Consider the following 21,022-nt stretch of genomic DNA (forward strand, 5'->3'; position numbering starts at 1 on the left):
CTAGGAATACGGAGACATATTATTCAGTCCACGACAAAGCTTCACTATGTTTCTCATTACCTCATTCCCCTGCCCCTCTGAACTCCTTCCTGGCAGGCCTTACCCTATGCAGGCAATCCCCCCACCCCCAGCTTTCCTCTGTGGGGTAGGGCAGGCCCAGGAGTGGTTTCCTGAAGTTTAATGGCATCCCCTTACTCCAGGAAGGCCTGGAGATTAGAGAACTCAAGTGTTCCTCAGGACGGGTAGCCACACGCCCAGGGACACCCACTCAGCATACTTTCCTGCTTTATAGGTTCTTCCAGATTCCCTGGGCTCATGTCCAATCCCTCAGTGTGCTGCCTGAAGGGAATAGAGCCCTCTGAGCCTTACACTGGGCCATCACAGCCCGAGGTGCCTGGCCTACACAGGAAAGCCAGCATCTGGACCTCCGCAGCCCCCTGTGGCCTCAGATCTTCCATAGCCGATAAATACACCCATGCTTTCTTAACCCAGCAGCCCCTGCCTCGGGACACTAGTGTCTCCTTGCTCCGAAATCTCCATAGTAACGGGGAAGGGGGCTTCCTGGAGCTCCTGTAATCCAGCTAAATATTTTCCAGGTTACTTAACCAAACTCCTGCAAAACCACACCGCCTATGCCTGTGACGGGGACTATTTGAATCTGCAGTGTCCTCGGCATTCAACAATAAGTGTGCAGTCGGCATTTTATGGGCAAGATTTCCAAAGGTGTAGCCCCCAGGAGCCCATCTCCCAGAGGGAAGACAACTTGACCTGTGTGGCATCCACCGCTTTGCAGGTACTGAGTTTCGTGGATGTTCTAAGCTCATGAAATTGGTCCCCCCATCTCTGTCCCTCTCTTTCTCCCCCTTCTTCCCTACATTCATATATATGTGATTTTTACAGTTCATTCAGAGCAAAACCCCATGGGAACTCCAATTATTATACATCACTAGTTTTTACAGGTGAGCTGCTCCTTGCTTCTCAAACTTTGACGCTGTCATGGAGAACACATGGAATCCCTATGCCGTAAAGCATTCCCTCAGCACATGTTCAGTGAGAAATTCAGGGCACGCTCTTTACTGTAGTGAAGCAAAACAAAGCCATGTTGGACTTTGACCTCCAGGCCACAACACTGATCAATGCCCCAGTGGGAAAGGTGGAGACCCCCAAGTGTCTTTCTGATACCAGAATTGGATCGAACTTCCTAAAGACTGTCCCAAGAGACGTATCAGTGGCTGGCTTTTGTGCCTCATGGTTGGCTTCTCTACCTGTGGACAACCCTGTTACTCTCACTTGGAGAATATGAGGATATTTTGAGTGGTCTTGGTTGGATTTAGTTTTTCTTCTGAACAATGCCAGAAAGAACAACAACTTCTTCCTCCTCCTTCCTCTTCTTCTTCTTCCTCCTTCTCCCTCCTTTTCCTCCTCTTCCTTCTCCCTCCTCTTCCTCCTCCTCCTTCCTCTTCTTCTTCCTCTTCTTCTTCCTCCTCTTCCTCCTCTTCTTCCTCCCCCTTCTCCCTCCTCTTCCTCCTCTTCCTCTTCCTCCTCCTCCTCTCCTTCTCCTTCTCCTCCTCTTCCTCCTCCTCCTTCCTCTTCTTCTCCCTCCTCCTCTTTTCTTCTCCCCTCCCACCTTTCTTCTTCTCTTCCTCCTTGGGTACATTTGAGGATGAATTGGTACATATAGAGGTCAAATCATTTCTCTGGTGGTATTAGCCTATCTGTGGCTTATCCATGTAACTTTTTTCATTACTGGAGATTGGCTGAACCTGGGATTTTCTGCACGTTGGGTGGGCGCTATAGCCTTCGGCAAGCTATAGTCTCAGCCCACGCCCACCCTTTTATTTTTCATATTTGAGACAGTGTCTTGCTAAGTTGCCCAGGCTAACTTTGAACTGTGAACCTCCATCCTACTATCTGTGCAAAGCTGGGATCACAGGCCTGTGCCACTAAGGCCAAGTTTATCCAAACAATTTATAACCTGTCACCTCAACTACCTGGCTAAGTCACTGGCCTGGGATGATTTTAACACCTCTCAAGTTCTTTGCAACAAATGGTGTTAGAAGTCAGTTTGTTCATGACCAGCATAGAGTATGTGGGTGAAGGTCAACTTACCAGAAGGTCTAAGGAGACTTTCATATCCTTTTCCTAATGCCTACAGAGAAGAAGCAAAATTATTAGATGACAGAGAAATCCCTCCATTTTTCTCGTACCACGTATTCAGTCCAAAAGCCATAGCATCTGGGCTGTCATGTGATCGGTGAACAACAGAAAAGAATGTGACTGGCTGACACATCCCCTTGATATGGTTTCTGTGTTGTGATGAGCAACAACAGGTTTCTTTGGAAGTCAAGCATAGTATCTTTAAGTGCCCCATCCTGCCCCAGTCCCCCCACCACCACCCAGCCTCCCTTCTAAAAACCATAGTCCCTGTCCTCCTCACCCAACCCGGGTGACCAGGCCCTCTGCTGCCTTCCAAGGTGCATGAGAGGAGAGCTGGCCAGCACAGGAGCACAGAAGTACCCAGTTGTTGAAAGTCGGAACTGCTGGTACCCGCATCCTTGCTCCAGCCTGGTGCCCTGAGGGAAGAGGAAGTTCATTTAGACTGACATGTTAGCATCTGTGAACACAGTCGGAGGCTGAGTCTGCCAGGAACAACCCTGTGCAGCTCAGCAAGTTCCTTCCCCGAGGGCTTCACACTATACTGAGGCAGCCAGTGTCCTGAGGGGCAGTGGTGTTCAAGATAGGGACGGGTTCACATCTGCCAAGGCAGACACCGCGGCGCCTCTCTGCGTTTTGCAGTTGGTAACATGGTTTGAGCACACTTTGCCTCAGAGGGAAAAGCTTTAGGGGAGCACCTGAGGGCTGGGTATGTAGTTCACCAAGGCCATTCCAGTGTGCCATCATCTGAGAGCTGTGCCTCCCAGGGCGTAAAGGGTCCCCACGAGTTCTTTCTGATTGACAGACAGATCCAGATCTCCTGGGCCCCTGAGGTGGTAGAGTAGGTGACATGGCAGGACCAACATCCTCATGGAATTATGTGTTCCTTGAGCAGATTCTAAGAACACAGTAACTCGGGAAAGCTCAAAAATCTGAATAGAATTCAGTCTTGAAGTGTGTGTGGATTTGTGAGAACAGTTCCCATTCTGGACTTGATCTCTCTTTCATCACAACCAAGGCTGAGACCTGAATTTATTCTGGGCAGAGCTTTCTCTGGGAGCCAGAGCCCAGAGGAGCAGGAGGGAGTGGTGGATCTTTCCATGAAGTCGTGTAGGGTTTTCCACGAGCTTCCAGAGGGAGTGTAGGAGAAGCTTTTTGACTAAATGAGTAGTCCACTAAAGAAATCATTCAGCCACAAGGTCATAGGCTCATGCCCTTGGGTTCGTTAAAAGTGGAAATCAACTTTACTTTATTTGGTGGAACAAGTTTGGGTGTTTGAAGCTTTCCCCGAGTTCCTAGGGCCTGTGTGTGGCCATTCTAAAGGTAAGATGGTATGGCCATAATTCCTGGTCATAACGGCTTGCTCAGCTTGAAAGTTTGGATTACCCCCTCTCCCCGGACTGAACAATCAAACATGACTTGATCACACTCACATGCCCTGGATCCTCTGAGAGATGGCGCTTTGTAAGAGTCAGTCATAGTGCCCACTGTGGCTGGTTGCGGCTGGCTCTCCCATGGGCCTGGTTCTCTGGACCAAGTCCTTTCTTCTGGATGTTATGGGGAGATACTCCACCCCTCACCTCATGTGTTTCCATCTAAGACACAGCTCAGGCCGGGCAGAGAAGCCTCACTCCCTCAGAGCCCAGAGCAACCCAGGTTTGGGGCCCAGCAGACACCGTGTGCAGTTTACAAGCCTATCCCTTTTCTACCCCTCCTTCCAGAAGGTGCTGGACGAGTGCCAGAACCAGCGGGCCTGCCACCTCCTGGTCAATAGCCGAGTCTTCGGACCTGACCTTTGTCCAGGAAGCAGTAAATACCTCCTGGTCTCCTTTAAATGCCAACCTAGTAAGTAACTTCTGAGGGGGGGACAGTGTGTTTGGGATTGGCCCCTGGTCTCATGGACACTCCTGACCAAAGTCCTCTGCCCATCCAACCTCAAATCCCTTAACAGGAAGATCAGAAAAGAGAGACACACAAGGGCATGTGTACACTCACACTTACACATCTTTCAAAAGTAAAAATCCCTCTCAAGGTATACAGCTCGATTGTATTGATTCTGAGAGTAACCGCAGAGTGGAGGAAACCCCAGTGTTACGAGACTTGATTTTCACTAGGCTCAGTGGCACAGGTTCCACCAGAGCCACCACCTCATGTGTGTGCGAACTGGCTGTCCCCAGTTTCATGGATGCATGGTGTGCAGAAGTAATCGCTTGCATTCTCGTTCTTGTGCTTTCTCCATTGACTTTTGCCATCCAGGGTGCACAGAGCTTTATGATCAGCCCACTGTAAACTCTAAGTAATCCCTCTTCAAGGAGCTGTCCCATTTCCAGGCCCCTGGGATGTGCCTGCAACAAGCCCAGGGGATTGGTGACTTCAGACTTTCTTTCCTTTGTTTTAAATTAGCATACATATTTTGGTTGATGCTCTCCCACGGCTCTGTCCCCCTCCCCCTCCCTCATCCCCTGTCCCCCTTCCCCACCTTTCCACTCCCAGTTGTTCCCTTTCCAACCTCACATCACACACATTTTTATTCATTTCCCTCCACCTCCTTGAAGTCTCTGTTTTCCTCTATTAAGGCTCCCTTTTACTTTCACACCCACACAGACACAGGAACACAAAAATTTATAGCTGGACTCTCACATGAGGTCTCTCACACTGTCTTTCTAGCAGGCTTTGCTTGAATAAATGAGTGTTGAAAAGACATTGTAGCAATAGTATGTAGCAGGATGTTAGGAACGATAGTTTGTTTCTACAGCACCCTCTATGTTGTCCCAAACTCAACTGGGTTTTTTTTGTTTTGTTTTTTGTTTGTTTGTTTCTTTTTGTTTTTGCTTTTGATCTCTGTCCATTCTAAAACACTAGTAGCCTAAGACTTGGCTCTATTGTCTGTTGGGGACCCTCTCAGCAGCCAGCAGACTTTTCTCTAATAATCTCCCAGAAACGACCAGGAGTATGATAGAAGGACCCCTTGGTACTGTGCCTGCAAACACACTCACACCCAGACTCGTACATGCACACATCTGTACACTCACAGCACACAAGAGACCCTCCTGTGCCCCATCACATACACATTGCTGTGGCCTTCTACCCTCTTAACCATGCAGACCCACTCACACGTCATACTGTCTCACACTCTGTTGTACATGCACACTGCACACACACTGTCTTACACACTCACACATACACTATTGTAGAGTGTAAGCAGTGACAAACAAACCTAGATGTTGAAGAGTGCCTGAAGAACCCTCCTCCCAGGCCCCCCCAAGCCCCCTCCAGCTCCCTCCAGCACCCCTAGCACTCCCAACCCAACAACCCCTGTCTTAGCCAACAGAAGAAGAGCATCCCTCAGAGTCTCCGCATCCTTTGTGGGCCTTCTGCGGCTGACTCAGAGAAACTCCACTGTGCCCTTGGTTGCCATTAGATTTGGCATCCTTTTCCCTACCCCTAGTTCCCACCTCCGTGAGGAAAGCAAATATTCCTCTCAGAAGCAGTCGCTCAGACTGCCTGCAACTGGAGAAGAGGGTGGTGAGAGTGTGAGTATTATGGACTGGAGACACAGAACATAGATATGTCCCCAGCCTTACACCAATGTGGTTAACCTTTTTCTAGTCCTAATACAGAAAAAGCCCATCTCTAAACATCACAGTTACATTAAATGTCCACCCTCTTATGACTTCCCAATGGGGATTGTACACAAGTATGAATTTGGAGGAAACAAACCACAGTGATGTTTGCACCGGGAGGTGCAGGGTAGGTAAAGCCCCACTCTGACTGCCCCAGGGGAAAGATGAGGCATGGAGGCCGTGTGACCTGGTCCTTGGCAGTCAGAGTTTTGGAAGGCGGTTTTGGAGGCCTTTTTTCTTCCGCCCTCCTTCCTTTGAAGTCTCTGGTCCTTGTTCTGCTGTGATCCTTGCAACCACAGCTGCCTCCGGGGCTGTGATGCAGAGTGGTCCGTGAGTCCAGTACTGCCACTCAGAGCAGTCTTTGAGTCTGATGCTGCCATACAGAGCGGCCCATCTCTTCCTGGTTTTGAGTCCTGAGAAGTCCGCAGGACAAGGGAATTGACACCAGGGAAATTGGCAAGTGCTATAGACCAGAGTTGGTTTTGCTGTGTAATCTTGGACAGTGGCTTGCAGAAGCTCCATTGCCCAGCCGTGCAGTGAAGAAATGTCCCCAATATGCGTTTGTGAGATGCCTACCACAGGCCTGTGGTGGAGTTGAGCGGAGTCAGGGCTGGCTAGCATGCCAACAAACAGGTTAACTAGTTCTGGTCACTGATGTGCACTCTGACAAGCAGTGATGCTCCTGGGGCAGATGCATCCTGGGAGCTGGTGAGGATGCGGTGCATTGTCAGTACAGAGAGTATGAGGACACAATCCAGGCAACCAAGTGTCCATCTCAACTTTAACACTGCCTTGCAGTGGCGGTGGTGAGCAAGATCAATGTCTAGCTACTCCTGTCACGGCAGATTGCTGCCCCTCCGACCTTCCACTGCTGAGATGTAAAAGCGAACTGGTCCAGACACTAAGTGATGTGCATTGTGGGAAGGACTAGACTTTGAATATTTATCTATTATGGTGCTGGGGATTGAACCCAGCAAGTTTTGAATTTTTGTGTTTCCCTGAGCTATCCACACACAGTACTCTCTTTCCTCACAACACCTAGCAGTAGCTTCCAGCCACAGTGCGAGCGGGGAGGGAACATGCCAGGGCATGTATGTGGAGGGCAGAGGAAGACTTGCAGGACTCGGCTCTCTCCCTCCAACATATTCGTACAGGGATTGAACTCAGGTCATCAGGCTTGGCAGCTCCGGCACCCGATTGGTCATTTGATCACAAGGAGAACCGATAATGTGTTTGTAGCTTAGGTGTGTTACATGTGTTACAATGTACTTTTTTGCAGTTTTTTTATTGGATATTTTTTAATTTATTTACACAATCTACATTTTTTAAGAAAAAAATTCTGGTAAAAAATTAACGTCCGTATTTTCAACTAGATGACTTTTTAACCCACTGTGGTTTATTTGGACATAGTCCTTTCAGGTCAGGGAGGGACTGTTTACCAAAAAGGGGGTGCCTACACTGGTCTCTACAGAGTCCTGCGTCTGCCTTCCCAGGCTTCTGCTGGGCTCTTTCCAAGTGTGTCAGCGACTCACTGTTGGGAGTCTATCTAGATCTCAGAGCAGCTCGGTTCCCCTTAGAGGGCAGCAGTTATGTTAGGAGGCCCCTGCTCCTTTAGAACCCCAAAACTGTACTCTTAGGTGACAGCCTGCACATCTGCAATCACGAAACTCAATACAACACAGCAGGAAGCAACCTGGCATGCACCAGGCTTCTCTGCTGCGGATGCACAGTCAGGGACAGGGCATCTAGAAGCCTTACACATGGGTGCCCTGTTACCTTCAGTGGGGTTTGCTGCCATTGAATGACTGGGCTTTCGTTAATCAAAGAGTCATGGCTAATATTTATTCCATGGTGTGCCTTTAAAAAATTGTAATAACCAGGGCTGGAGAGGTGGCTCAGTAATTAAGAGCACTGACTGTTCTTCCAGAGATCCTGGGTTCAATTCCCAGCAACCATATGGAGACTCACGACATTCTGTAGCTCCAGTACTAAAGGATCTTCTGGACTCTGCTGGCACCAAGCACACATGTAGTACATGTATATACATACATATATACATACATACGTACATACATACATACACACATACATACATACATGCAGTCAAAGTACTCATATACATTAAATAAATAAAATGAACACTTTGTAATATTTTTAAATGCTAACTTAAGGAGAGACAGAGACAGAGATGAGAGAGAGGGAGGGAGGGAGGGAGAGAGGGGGAGGAGGGGGGATAAGTCTTGTTTTTAAAAGTTTTTTAAAACACAGGCCTTCAATCTCAGTGCTTGGGTGGCTGAGGCACAGTTCAAGGCTAGCCTGAGCTACACAGTGAGTTTAAGGCTAGCCTGACCTATATAGTAACTGTTTCAATGTAAAGAAACCAAACTAGCCATGAACTAAAAAGGTTCACGTTGAAGTTTGGTTGTGCCAACTTCTCCCACCTCTGCCTTGAAGGCTCTCTGTTCCTGGCAGGCATTTCGAGCACGTTCTGACTGCAAAGCTCTCTGACGTGGCTCCCATGTTTTATGCATCAAATGTCAGCTGTCACTCTGGGCCTTTGACGTCAAAGGAAATGTCATTGTTGGTGAGGTTGAGCACCTACTCAGACACAGTGCCCCAAGACACAGAGGCAGTGGTCTCTTTATTTAGAAGAAGACAAACTTTTCCTTGGATTTAAGTGTAAAATCTCATGCTGACACTGCGGTGAGCCAGTTGGGGGTCTTTTAAATGTGTGCCATGACCTTGGGCTCTTTGCCCTGATTCACCAGTTCTTCCTGTGCGTCAAGTGAGCAGAGAAGACGGGAATCTGTGAGCATCAACGGCCTGGCTATTGCTGATTGCATGTCGATCACGCTCATAGGCATATGCAACCTTTTACGACTGTGGTGTGATGTTATCACCTACAAAGTAAGCCCTGGATTTGTGTCGGCTGCGTTTGTAAATAGCTATGTGTGGCCCATAGGCATCAGGCTGGGCAACTGCCTGGAATTTCTTCTTTAAAATACATAATCATTTGCCCTTATCCAGAGGGACAATCTCCGAGAGATTCCATGGATGTCTGAAGCCACGAATATTATCAAACCCTATGTAGACTGTGATTTTATATAGATACACACCAATGATAAAGTTTAATTTGTAAATTAGGCACAGTGAGAGATCTGTCACAACTAATAATAAAAGTTATAACTATGGCAATAATAAAATTGCCACCATCAACATTCTTGTACTTTGGAGCTGTTAGGCAGTAAAATCGGGGTTATTTGAATATAAATATTTCAATATTTCGACAATAGATCTGATAACTAAGACAATAAACCAAGGGACTAATGGGCAGGTAACATATATAGGGTGGAAACGTTGGGCAAAGGAAGGACTCATATCTTGTGTAGACAGAGCCCAGTTGCAGAAGAGTGCAGCAAACTACTGAGAATAGGAATGTTTAAATTTTAGGAAACGTTTACTTCTAGAATTTTCTACTTATCATTACCAAGCTGTCATTGGTTGCGGGTTACCTAAAATCACAGAAATCCACCTGCAGGAGGAGTAGGAGGTTGACTATATTAAAAACCACTCCCGAGGCTCACCACTAAAGCTGGCTTACATCTTGAGATCTGAAGTCTCTCCCTGCCTATGACCCAAGGTTTGGTCTTTCTGCTTCTTTTGGGGCTTTTGGTGAAGAATCACAGGAACTTCAAAGTCACAGGAAGGTGGGCTTTGTTGCTACAGATGGTTTTCTTTCATGGTTTAATTTCAGAGCTTAAGCAGTATTGGTTCTGTGGAAGGCCAGCCAGCTGCCCTAACTCTGGGTCGGGTTAAATACGCTTTTCTGGAAGCCTTATGGTGAGAGCTTTCAGATCGTTTGGACTCCAACCACAGTTAAAACAAACAAACAAACAAACAAACAAAAAACCCAAAAAACAAAAAACAAACAAAAACAAAAACAAAAACATTGTGCTTATTGGCCCAACACGGTACACACTCATACTAACACAACTGAAAGGCGATTGCTTGAAATTATAGCCATGCTTGTCCTGACGGAACGCCCTTTGATGTTTTGATGATTTCTAATCATTCTTGTTTCCTTTTCTGTTTCTTTCTCTTCTTCTCTTCATCTTCATCGTCTTCTCCTTGTCCTCCTGCTTCTCCTTCTGCTGCTTCTGCTTCTTCTTGTAGTTGTTCTTCTTTTCTTCATCTCCACCTTCTCCTCCTGCTTCTGCTTCTCCTCCTGCTTCTGCTTCTCCTCCTCCTTCTGCTTCTTTTTCTCTTTCTGCTTTTCCTTCTATTGCTTCTGCTTCTCTTCTCTTTTCCTTCCGTCTACTTCTCCTCCTCTTCCTCCTCTTCCTCCTCTTCCTCCTCTTCCTCCTCTTCCTCCTCCCCCTCTTCTTCCTCATTCTCTCTCTCTCTTCTTCCCCTTCCCCCTCTTCCTCCTTCCCCTCCTCCTCTTTCTTCCCTGAGCGAGGGCCCAGACAGGACTCTCCATGTAGCTCAGACTCTGGGCCTTTGTGCCCGGGCTGGGATCACAGCCGTATGTGGCCACTCCCAGCCAGTCTGTAGTTTTTAAATTTCCTGGTGACAACTCTCTTACTTGATTTCAAGACTCATCAGTGGGTCTCAGATCACAATTGGGAGAACTCGGTCTTGAGGTGTATGAGGATCTGAAATCAGCAGAGTGGAAGACAAACGTGAGCTAAGGAGGGACACAGAAGGCAAGAGATTTCTTTTTTTTTTTTTTTTTTTTGGTTCTTTTTTTCGGAGCTGGGGACCGAACCCAGGGCCTTGTGCTTCCTAGGTAAGCGCTCTACCACTGAGCTAAATTCCCAGCCCCAAGAGATTTCTTAGGGAAGCTGACTCCCTCCAGACAACCATCTTGTCATTAGCTCCTGCTCCTGCAGGCTGTGACACAGCAGCTCCCCTAATGGCCATTTTGAGTGAAGTTCTTTACTACATCTAAAGTGTGGAGAGCAGGAACGAGTGGAGGGAAGCCCTCAGTATCAACTACCATTATTTTTAAAGTATCCCAAGGTATAATTCTTATAGCTCGAAATCGCCCATTTTAAATAAACAGTTCAACACCGAGAAGTTTCCTGAACCGTGTTCTCTTGACCGTATGTCCCATCTGTCTTGTGCCCAAGTCCCTTGAATCTACTCCTTGATCATACCCACAGATTATAGTGAAAGAAACTATTACTTTTAAAAAGAAAAAATCATTGATGGGTGGTGGTGCTGCAAGCATTTAATTCCAGCATGGGAGGCAAAGGCAGACAGGTATCTGAGGTCAAGGCCAGCCTGATCTACAGAGCAAGTTCCAAAGCAGCCAGGCTACACATGTCTCAGAAAAGAAGCCATGTCTCAAGGGGGTAGGGGGAAGGAAGGAAGGAAGGAAGGGAGGGAGGGAGGGAAGGAGGGATGAGAGGAAGACATTATTATAAATTTTTATTTGAATCAGCAAGATGGTTTCATGGGTAAACAGGCTTGCTGTCAGGCTTGGTGACATGGGTCAGTCCCTGGAACTCACATCAAAAGGAGAAAACCCGCAGTCAGCTGTCCATCCGTGCATTGAGATACTCATTCCCACACACAGACACGTACACAAAAGTTTAAGTTTTGGGTTAAATGGATGGTTCTATCGTATGATTAATTGTTAGTTTTTTTTTTAAGCCAAGACTTTTTACCTTCGTAGTTCAGGGAAAATGAGCTCTGTATGATATGTAATGAGAGATTTTTTTATTATGGTAGCGCAGAGATCTTCCTGCTTCAGCCTCCTGGGCACTGGAATTACAAGACGGACCCCCTCCTCCCCCTTAAAAAAAAGCAGTCTCGTGTATCTCCGAATGGCCTCACGCTTTCTATACAGCTGGGAGCGCGAGGGTTATCCTGAGCTTCCTGTCCTCCTGCGGGCCCCTCCCCAGTGCTGAGATTATGGGCATGAGCCGCCAGCTCCCATGTGTGTGGTGTTGGGTTTGCAGTCATTCCCTCTCAGCGAGGCTAATCTGTCGCTGCTTTCCGCTTCTCCTCCAGATGAGTTGAAAAACAAAACAGTGTGTGAAGACCAGGAACTGAAGCTTCACTGCCACGGGTCCAAGTTTCTCAACATCTACTCTGCCGCCTACGGCCGGAGGACCCAGCAGACAGACATCTGTTCCTCTGGGGCGGAGCTGCTGCCCCCCTTTGGTAGGCGATTTTATTTGGCTGTCATTAGGCTGTTGTCTGAGTGGATTGTGGTCCCGGGTCAGCAGTGAGATGTGGCTTGTAGCAGCATGAGAGGGAAAGTCAAGGTGCAGCTGCTGTATGCAGAACCCGTTCTAGGCACTGGGAACTCATCAACGAATAATCTACCCAGTCACGGAGTGGCCTTCCAGCACCACAGAAGGAGGCCATAAGTAAACAGAAGAGGAAGGAGTGGTTACAGCTGGCTCTTCATGTGCACAAGTTCTGCAACTGCGGGTTAGCCCAAGCACAATGGCAAATACTAGAGGAAAGTTCCTCTATTCAACAGGTACGGATATATTCCCTTTGTTGCCAGAAGTGTCCACCTTGCTGTCCATCAGCCACACACATCTAGCGTAGATATGAAAAGGGCTCAATGCGTCTGTAGAAGTCAATGCCAATGAAGTCAATGCTCAATGTCAATTGTTTATAATACTTTCTATAATATCGCACCTATGATATATGACACAAGTATACATCATACTGTATTGTTGCTAGGAGCACATGCCTCGAAGGCCTTATGATGTTGGGATGTGGCTTGTATGTCTTTCAAGGATCGTGTGCTAAAATTTAATCTCTGATGGGAAAAATTTCCATACTAAAATGTTAGAAAGTGTTACAGAGGCATATAGAGGTCTGAATTTTGGAGGCAGATAAGGTTATCAGTGTGGAACCCCCAGATTCCTTTATAGGAAGAGGTGAGACCAGAGGAGGCATCCCTGTCTTGTGTTATGTGGTACCCTGTGCTGTCTAGAAACTGACAGCAAGGTCATCATCGGATACAGGCTCCTGCCCTTAGACTGGAGTTATAAGTCAAAATAAGCCGCTTTTCTTTACATTGTTACTCAGTTCAGGTATTTTGTTACAATAAAACCAAACCCAGAAAACTAATGCAGGAAATTTGCACTGGCAGTATATGGGGTTATTACTATATCTATATCCGAGAATGTGGAGGGAAGTGGCTTGGAAACTGAATAATGTGCAGAGGTCAGAGGAGTCTGGGGAAATGGGTTGGGGAAAGTTTGTATTGCTACAAGTCAAATGTTGCTGGCCAGTTCTGGGGGTGGGTCAGAAGAGACTGGCAAAGTAGTCTTAGATGGAAACAGGGAGCCCCTTAGAAAATAGGAGGGAGGTTATTCTTATATGAAATAGCAAAGAACCCTGCTGTATGGAGTCCACACCCTAAAACCCAGAGGAACACTACATGTAAAGATGACTGACTTGTTTACTGGGCAAATGTGATTTCAGATCAACCAAGATTCTTACTGCCATGTGGCCATTATTGGCTGCTTTTAGTCAGATGTATAGTAAAACTCAGGACCAAAGGGAAAGATTTGAAAACCTCTCAGTCTGGCCAAGGAGGGACCAAAGAACAAGCTCTAAAGGAGTGGCTGGAAAAACACTTGCTAGAGACATTAGTGTGGACAGAAGCCAGCCAAGGGCTGAGATCAGAGCAACTGGAAAAAGGCCTGGAGTCAAACAGGCCAGCTTGCAGCTCCTGTGGGTGCTGGCCCTTGGCATCCATGCCAGGCTGGAATTTTAGGTGTGCAGTTGTGGCGTCATGATGGTTTCCCCTGAGGTTTCAAAGGGAAGCCTGGCAGAAGCTAACCATGGATTGCAACCGCTGTGGGAAGCCCCCAGGTGAGGCAAGGTATAGAGTAGCTGATGGTGGGTGCCAGAGTTTGGTACCTGTTGGGGTTCCCAGCTTCTCAAATTTGAATAAGGAATTTGATGTGGTTAGGAGCAAGCAAAGTGAAGGAATTTATTAAGAATGCATTTTAACCGAGCAGTGGTAGTGTACACCTTTGATCCTAGCACTTGGGAGGCAAAGGCAGACAGATCTCTGTGAGTTCAAGGTCAGCCTGGGCTATACAGAGAAATCCTGTCTTGTTAAAAAAAATGCAGTCACAAGAGAGGAATCCAGAAGGAGCCTCGACTATACAAGTCATGTGGACTTTTACACCTCACAATGGGGAGCTCTGTTAATTTGCATTGTTCAGGCTTCTCACACACCCCGTGTGTTGGGAGTACCTTATAAATGCCACAGTTCATCCCAGACTTCCTGGAGTACCCATAGGTAATTCTAGCAGGCCTCCTCTGGTCTTAGCCCACAAGTTTTTCTCATACCCTATTTTTTTCCTTTGTGTGGGCCTTCCAGATTTCATTCAGCTCTTGTCTCCCTGTCCTTCCTCAGAGACAGGGTTCTGTCCGTCTGAGAAAGGTATAGCCATGGACACCTGCAGCCTTCACTGAGGAAGGCTTGGAATTCTCCCCTCACACTGTGCTAGAGAGGCTGGCCTTGGCACATTAGGGTTTAGTGTTTACCCTGCAGGATTTCAGTCTCGTTTCAGGCTGAGCATTCTTCCCCACTTTCCCGTTCCTTCCTTTGGGGCAGGAGCACTACCCCTGTTTCACCCTTAGATCTTGGAAATGGACCGTGTTCTGATTGTCCAGGTTTTCAACTGTTGAGTCAGCTTGAGTCTCTGCTGAGCCTTGAGGCTTTGGAATGAATGTCAGAAGACTGAGCCTAAGGCTGTAGGATTCTTGTGGGCAGAAACATAGGATTTTGCATTGTGAGGTGGACAGAGAAGGGTGCTATGGTTTACATATGACTTCAGTGTGCTCCCAAGGGCTCCTGGGTTGAGACTCCCCACTGGAAGGTGCCGAGAAGGAAGAAGCTGAGTGATATGATATTTAGAAGTGGGACCTTTGGGCAAAGTTGAAGGTTAGGTAGAGTCATCAGAGTAGAGAAAGCACGAGGTTCAGTGCTGGTGGCTGTGGACGAGGAAGGAGAGATCAGAAGAGGCACACACTTGTATGTGAAGCTGTGTGAAGCCCCATGCTTTCTCCTGACATTAAAAAAGCTATACCTAAGTATTGATCTTGGACCAGGGCTGTGAGTCAAAATAAACCTATTTTCCTTAAAGTTACACAGCCTCAAGTATTTCATTATAGCAACTAAAAATTGTAGTCACAGAGACCCATGTGCAGTTTCTCTCTTAGTTACATGGGAAGGACTGTTTGCACGTGCCAAAGTATACATATGGATTTTGTCAGGTAACTCAGAGTAACTGGTTCTCTCCGTACAGTGTGGGCCCCGGTGACTAAGCACAGGTTGGCAGGCTTGGCAGAAAGGGCCTTTACTTGCTGAGCATTTCATGAGCCCATGCCCATTCCTGGTGCACCTCTGTCACAGGGCAGCCCTGGCAGGCCCCAAAGGCACCAGCTCTCAGCTGCTCTTTTCTAGAGTCTTCTGTGTCACGTGTGTGATTCCCAAATGGGCCAAGAGGCGCCCACAAGGGTCAGTCCTGATCTTCTGTTAATGGCTCTACTCGATGCTTCATCCCTGAGTGACCCATGAGTGACCGATTCGGCCCTCTCTCTCTCTCTCTCTCTCTCAAATCACTTTGAACGTGCCGAGATAGGAGCTGAGCGAATTCCCTCTTCAGAGTCTCCATGCCTCCTGAGTTAGGAGATGGGACCGTGGCCTGGGCTGCAGGAGACTTCCACTCTTAGGCTGGTGTTGTCCCCGGGCTAGTCATTACCTTTAGAACTGTCATTCTCTTAACCTCCCTGTAGGGGCATCATGGGCCATGTGCATCCTGTGGTCAGACAAGGGACCCTTGATGGCAAAATAGGATCCTCTTCTTCTTCTCCTTCTCCTTCTCCTTCTCCTTCTCCTTCTCTTCCTCCTCCTCTTCCTCCTCCTCCTCCTCCTCTTCCTCCTCCTCCTCCTCCTCCTCCTCCTTCTTCTCCTCCTCCCCCCCTCCTCCTCCTCTTCCTCCTCCTCCTCCTCCTTCTTCTTCTCAGCTTTTTTTTTTTTTTTTTGCTATTCAAGAGATGACTCACATACAGGATGCTGCCATGGGCTCTGTACCTTTACGCGTTCTCCCGAGCCTCTTTCCACACACCATTTCTTTTTCTTTTTTTTAATTGGATATATTTTTTGTTTTATGTATACATATATTTTTAAATGTTATCCCCTTTCTTGGTTTCCCCTCCAGAAACCCCCTATCCCATCTCCTTCCCCCTGCTTCTATGAGGATGCTCCCTCACCCACCCACTCCCTCCCACCTCCCCACCCTAACATTCCCCTACACTGGGGTATCGAGCCCCGACAGGACCAAGGGCATCTCCTCTCCTCACTGCTTGTCTTTAAGAACATTTTCTACATTGTTTATTCATCGTATACTTGTGCATGTGCAGGGGTCAGGGGCAACTTGTGGGAGTTGACTCCCTCTTCCTACCCTGTGGGTCCCGACCAAACTCTGGCCATCAGGCTTGGTGACAGGTCCCTTTACTCCCTCAGTTACCCCAATGGCTCAGCATCACTTCCTAACCTGGGTGAAGGACGTCCTGTTTCTCAGGCTTATGAAATCTAATGTGTGTCTCAGGGAATCCACTGCCCCAGCTGTTCTTTTGAGCACACAAGCCAAGTAGGCAGATCCACTGGCTGAATGCTCTGTGCTCACCAGGCAGCTGCTGAAATCACGAGGACGCTGGATGGGAGGTGCAGTTACTGGGAAAAGAACCCAAGCAAGCGAAGCAAAGCAGTAGACCCCAGGTTTCCCTGGAGAGCTGGAGGACTCCCCAGGGCAGCCCAGAGCTGTAACCAACACCGGAGACAATATGGCGGATGCAGAAGATCTGTGGCTTGAAGACCTTGCCCTTGCTTAGTGTATGAATAAAGAGTTTAGGCTCTGGCCAGAGTAGCCTGCTTACCTCTTCTGCATGGCTGACCCTGTCCCTTATCCAGGCTCAGTGTCCCCAGCACACACACAGCAATGAAGATGAAGCTCATTGCTGCACTAATGACCCCCGAAGCCTTTCTTCTTTCCGTGCTGCCATGGAAAGATCTCAAGGGAAAGTCGGGGCTCCTGAGGACCAAACATGGGAACCTCAAGTCTGTACCCATCCCTCAGGGCAGAGCTAGGCACACAAAGTTGGGGAGAAGGCTTGGTGGTAGAGTGCTTGCTGTGCAAACGTAAGGACCTGACAGGACCTGAGGGGATCCGAGGGGACCTGAGTTCTGGTCCCTAGCAATCTCATTAAAAAGGAAGTCAAGTGTGGGGGTACACCCCTGAAATCCAAGTACTGGGAGGCAGAGACAGGAGGGTGCCTGGACGTTTGGGGCTAGCCAACCTAGCTAATCGATGAGATCTGGATTTAGAGAGAGATATTTTGTCAAATAAAGGAAGAGAGAAAGAAGGAAAGAAAGAAAGAAGAAAGAAAGAAAGAAAGAGAAAGAAAGAAAGAAAGATAGATAGATAAAGAGCAAAAGACAAAGACACCTAATGTTGACCTCTGACCTCTATTCAGGCCTGCATCTCACCCCCACCCCACACACACATAAACTCATTTTTTATGCACATTTATAAAGTAAATACATAAATCTCTTAGAAGACACAAACCTTTGCTGGCTAATACATTTCTTTGACAAGCTGGATGCTGAGAAATCTTTGCTCTTCAGATGGGCATACCATTCATCATGGTTGCTGAGTGCACCTGGAAAACACTCCCTAGAAACACCTCAGTTTGTCCCTTTTGTATAAATAAACTTTGTCACCCCACTGACAAAACCCACTTCCTGTCCCTCCAGGTGACAGCATACTTCCAATCCGGCCTCTTGGCTCCCAGCCCACTCTGGGGATGTCTCATCTGGGCCACGGGGTTCCCTTCTTTCTCCACTGACCAACATCTGAAAGGTTTCACTTAAGTGAAGCAGGTCACGCCCCCACTGTGTGAAACCTGTACTCTGCCCATTGTAACCAGACACAGAAGCCAGCTGTGGTCCTGTTCCTCTCTCTGCTTCCCTCATGATCTCTAAAGCACACGTGGCCAGCTCGGTCACACTTCTTCACAGTCACCTTGACTGGCACAGGAGAGAGGTTTCCCCAGCACCCGCCAGAACAGAGCCCTGTTATTATCAACTCTGTCTTCACAGTAAAACTTCCACGGAATGAGTATGTGGCTCATCCTCCCAGATGCTGAGCTCTGCAGGGACTGTGTCAGCAACCGGAGTGTCGCCTGTCACAGGATGGGTGCCCTCTGAACCTTTGGTGGGTGAATGAACCAGGGCCCCTTGTAAGCATGGCTGGGTGCCCATCCTTGGCTCTGGGTTGCAGGCTGGGATGTGGGCTTGGTGTTATCACAGCCTCTAAGCTCTCCTGAGATGCTGGAAATCCAGTCTTTTTTTAAATGTAAAATGTTCCAACTTTAAAACACGAAATAAGCCAAAGACAACATGCCTACAAGGCCACATCCGGGCCACAGGCTGCTGGTGTGTGTGTGTGTGTGTGTGAGAGAGAGAGAGAGAGAGAGAGAGAGAGAGAGAGAGAGAGAGAGACCTCTGCTTTCTGTTCCCAGCCATTCCTGCAGCCCAGGCACATGGCTTTGAAGCAGGAGGAAGGCGCATTTGGCCTTTGCTCTAGACCTGGCAGGGGCTCGATGGATGAGCACACAGAGCTGAGGGCTGGTTCTCATCAGGGGCCTGTGAAGGGAGCCCTGCGGTTGGCGCCCCAGGGCATCTGGCTTTCGGGATTGATTTGTGTATTTTCCTATGCAGATGAGGAAAGTCTGGCAGGTCTGCAAGCTTTAGATTCAGTGCATCCCTCTGCAAGGCCATGCTTTGGTGGCCATGAGATGGCCTGTCAGGCACATAGTGGTCGCGGACCATTCTGGCTTCTACAACAGCTCAGAATGACGTCAGCACTCAAAGACTGGGAAGAAGATAGTTCTCAAACTTTCTAAAACACAGCCATTGTCTTTGGCGCAAACACAATAACGGCAGCAAACAGTAATAAATAGCAATATGACCGAACTACAATATTAACCGTCAAAATGACACGGTATTTATTCTTCTGGATTTCTCCGAGGTCCTAATGTCTAAGAATAAATTCTGTAATTATCCTCTGGCCTCTTTTTCCTTAACTTTGCAGCAAGGGTCTTTTTCCATGTGGCCAATACTGCCTACCATCTTGCTTAGATTCCAATATTGGGAGGGTTTTGCTGTTTCTGAGTTTCGGAATACATTTTGTAGGCAAGTGTGTGCTGGTAGTTTTCTTTCTTTCTTTTTTCTTTTCTTTTCTTTTCTTTTTTTTTTCCGGAGCTGGGGACCGAACCCAGGGTCTTGCACTTGCTAGGCAAGCGCCCTACCACTGAGCTAAATCCCCAACCCCTTCTGATAGTTTTCTATGGGTTATTCCTTTGGAATAAATCCCCACATGTTTTATATCAGAAGTGGGTAGGGCTTGTTTATATCCTGACTTACATGATAAACTTACTGATTTGTACGACAAGCACATGTGTACCGATTTGAATATATAAATAGTAAGGACAAGTTCTGGGTTGCCCTGCAACTTTGACGGTTGGATGTTTGATTTTCCTGAAGGTTTCCATAATACCACTTTAATTCTCCTTCTTTGGACTATGGATGTGTATACAATGTATATGCAATGTGCACATTGTACTGGTATACATTGTCTCTAGCCTTTCTCCACATTTCCTCCCTGCTGGAGTCTTGATTAATTGACTGATTGATTGATTGCTGAGTTCATAATTTTTTTTAAGCCCTTAGCAGAGCAGAGAGTAACCTTGAATGGTTTTCCTACTGTAAATATCCCACACTCTATTATATCAGAATTTGTAGCTTGGGTTTGCTACATAGAGCTGGCTACTGGCTTCTATATTAGCATTTTATTTATTATTTGATATGTTCATACCTGTATACAGGACATTCTGATCTTATCCACATCATACCACCTCCATTCAACTCCCCCTGGACCTCCCAACCTACCTACCTCCCAACTTCTATCTCCTTTTAAAAACACTATTTATTATTAATAGCCCCAAGTTTTCTTAGTGCGGACCACTTTGGTTCTGCCTGTGTCATACATAGAGTGGTTCCAAGAGGAGCTGACTGGGTGACTATGAGAGGCTTCCCCACCCCATCATGGTAGATTTCAATATGTGTGTGTGGCACACTTGAAGTCACAGGAGTGATTCCACTGTGCTGTGATATACACCCCCAGGAATGCCCAGTGTCTGACTATCAACAGAACACACTCTCTTAGTGAACACAAGGGAAAGAGTGCTTACGCCTGCAACTGTGCTCTGGGACCACAGGGAAGATGGCAGCCACCATGCCCCATCTGACCAGGTGAATTATGGGAAGGCAGAGGCCAAGGTGGTCAGCATTGGTTGCACAGCACAGCCTCGTCTAGGGCAATACTTCCCACAACTATCTGTTTCGTGCACACAGATAGCTGTATTCATTTGGCATAGCATAAAGAAGAGTAACCGGGTATTGCTTGATGTCCAAATCAATGGCTGGGGTGGGTCAGGGGGCGGGGACATCTAGCCTACTGTATCCTTCCAGAGTTAAGTTGGGGCAGCCCACACTGGAGCCTCTCTTGACTTCTATAAAGTCACTGGATACTGAGTTTTTCATAAAACCCCCTAAATTTTCTCAAAAATTCTCTTCCTATCTCTCGCCTACCGCTCAGTCCCAAAGTCACCACCTCAGCCACACATTCCTAAAACTCAACCTGTGTACTCACTTCCTGTTACCCTGTAATAAAACGCTCCACATTTTAACGGTCTTCGATAAAACACGTATCATCTTGCAGCCTCTGTGGGGCAGGAATTCGGGGGCAGCTGAGAGCAGAGTTTCTTGCTTTTGGTGCGGGGAGGTCTCCTGAGGTTACATCTCTGGTTGGAGGGCTACACTCCCAAGGTAACCAACTGATAGGGAGAAGTTGGCACCGCTGGAGGGGGGGGGTGGAGGTTGGCACTGGTTCCTCCCCTCACAGGCCCAGGGTGTGAGGTGGCAGCTGGCTTCTTTGGGAATGGATGTAAACAAATAAGAAGCCAACCTCACCACAGTATGCAGACCAGACTTGGTGCGTGTAGGAAGAGGGCGCTCACGGACATACATTCCTGCAGTTCACTATGGCTGCAAACTTGAGTTCTATTCGGATGTCCCACCAAGACGCACACACTGAAATCCCTCTTGCCGGTACCTGAGAATAGGACCTTTA

At 47.6% G+C, this 21,022-nt stretch overlaps 1 protein-coding gene across 8 annotated transcripts in view; it reads left to right on the forward strand.

Moving 5' to 3' along the window:
• Eva1c (eva-1 homolog C) overlaps positions 1 to 21,022 on the forward strand; it is a 74,513-nt gene that overhangs the window by 35,225 nt on the left and 18,266 nt on the right. The window contains 3 exon segments of one of the 8 annotated variants that reach the window (NM_001430789.1): positions 597 to 793; positions 3,876 to 3,999; positions 11,796 to 11,948. In NM_001430789.1, coding sequence (NP_001417718.1) covers positions 597 to 793; positions 3,876 to 3,999; positions 11,796 to 11,948 — 474 coding nt within the window. 8 annotated transcript variants of the gene reach the window in all.

Source organism: Rattus norvegicus, chromosome 11, assembly GCF_021556685.1.
Source record: "Rattus norvegicus strain SHRSP/BbbUtx chromosome 11, alternate assembly SHRSP_T2T, whole genome shotgun sequence".
NCBI classification, from domain to species: domain Eukaryota; kingdom Metazoa; phylum Chordata; class Mammalia; order Rodentia; family Muridae; genus Rattus; species Rattus norvegicus.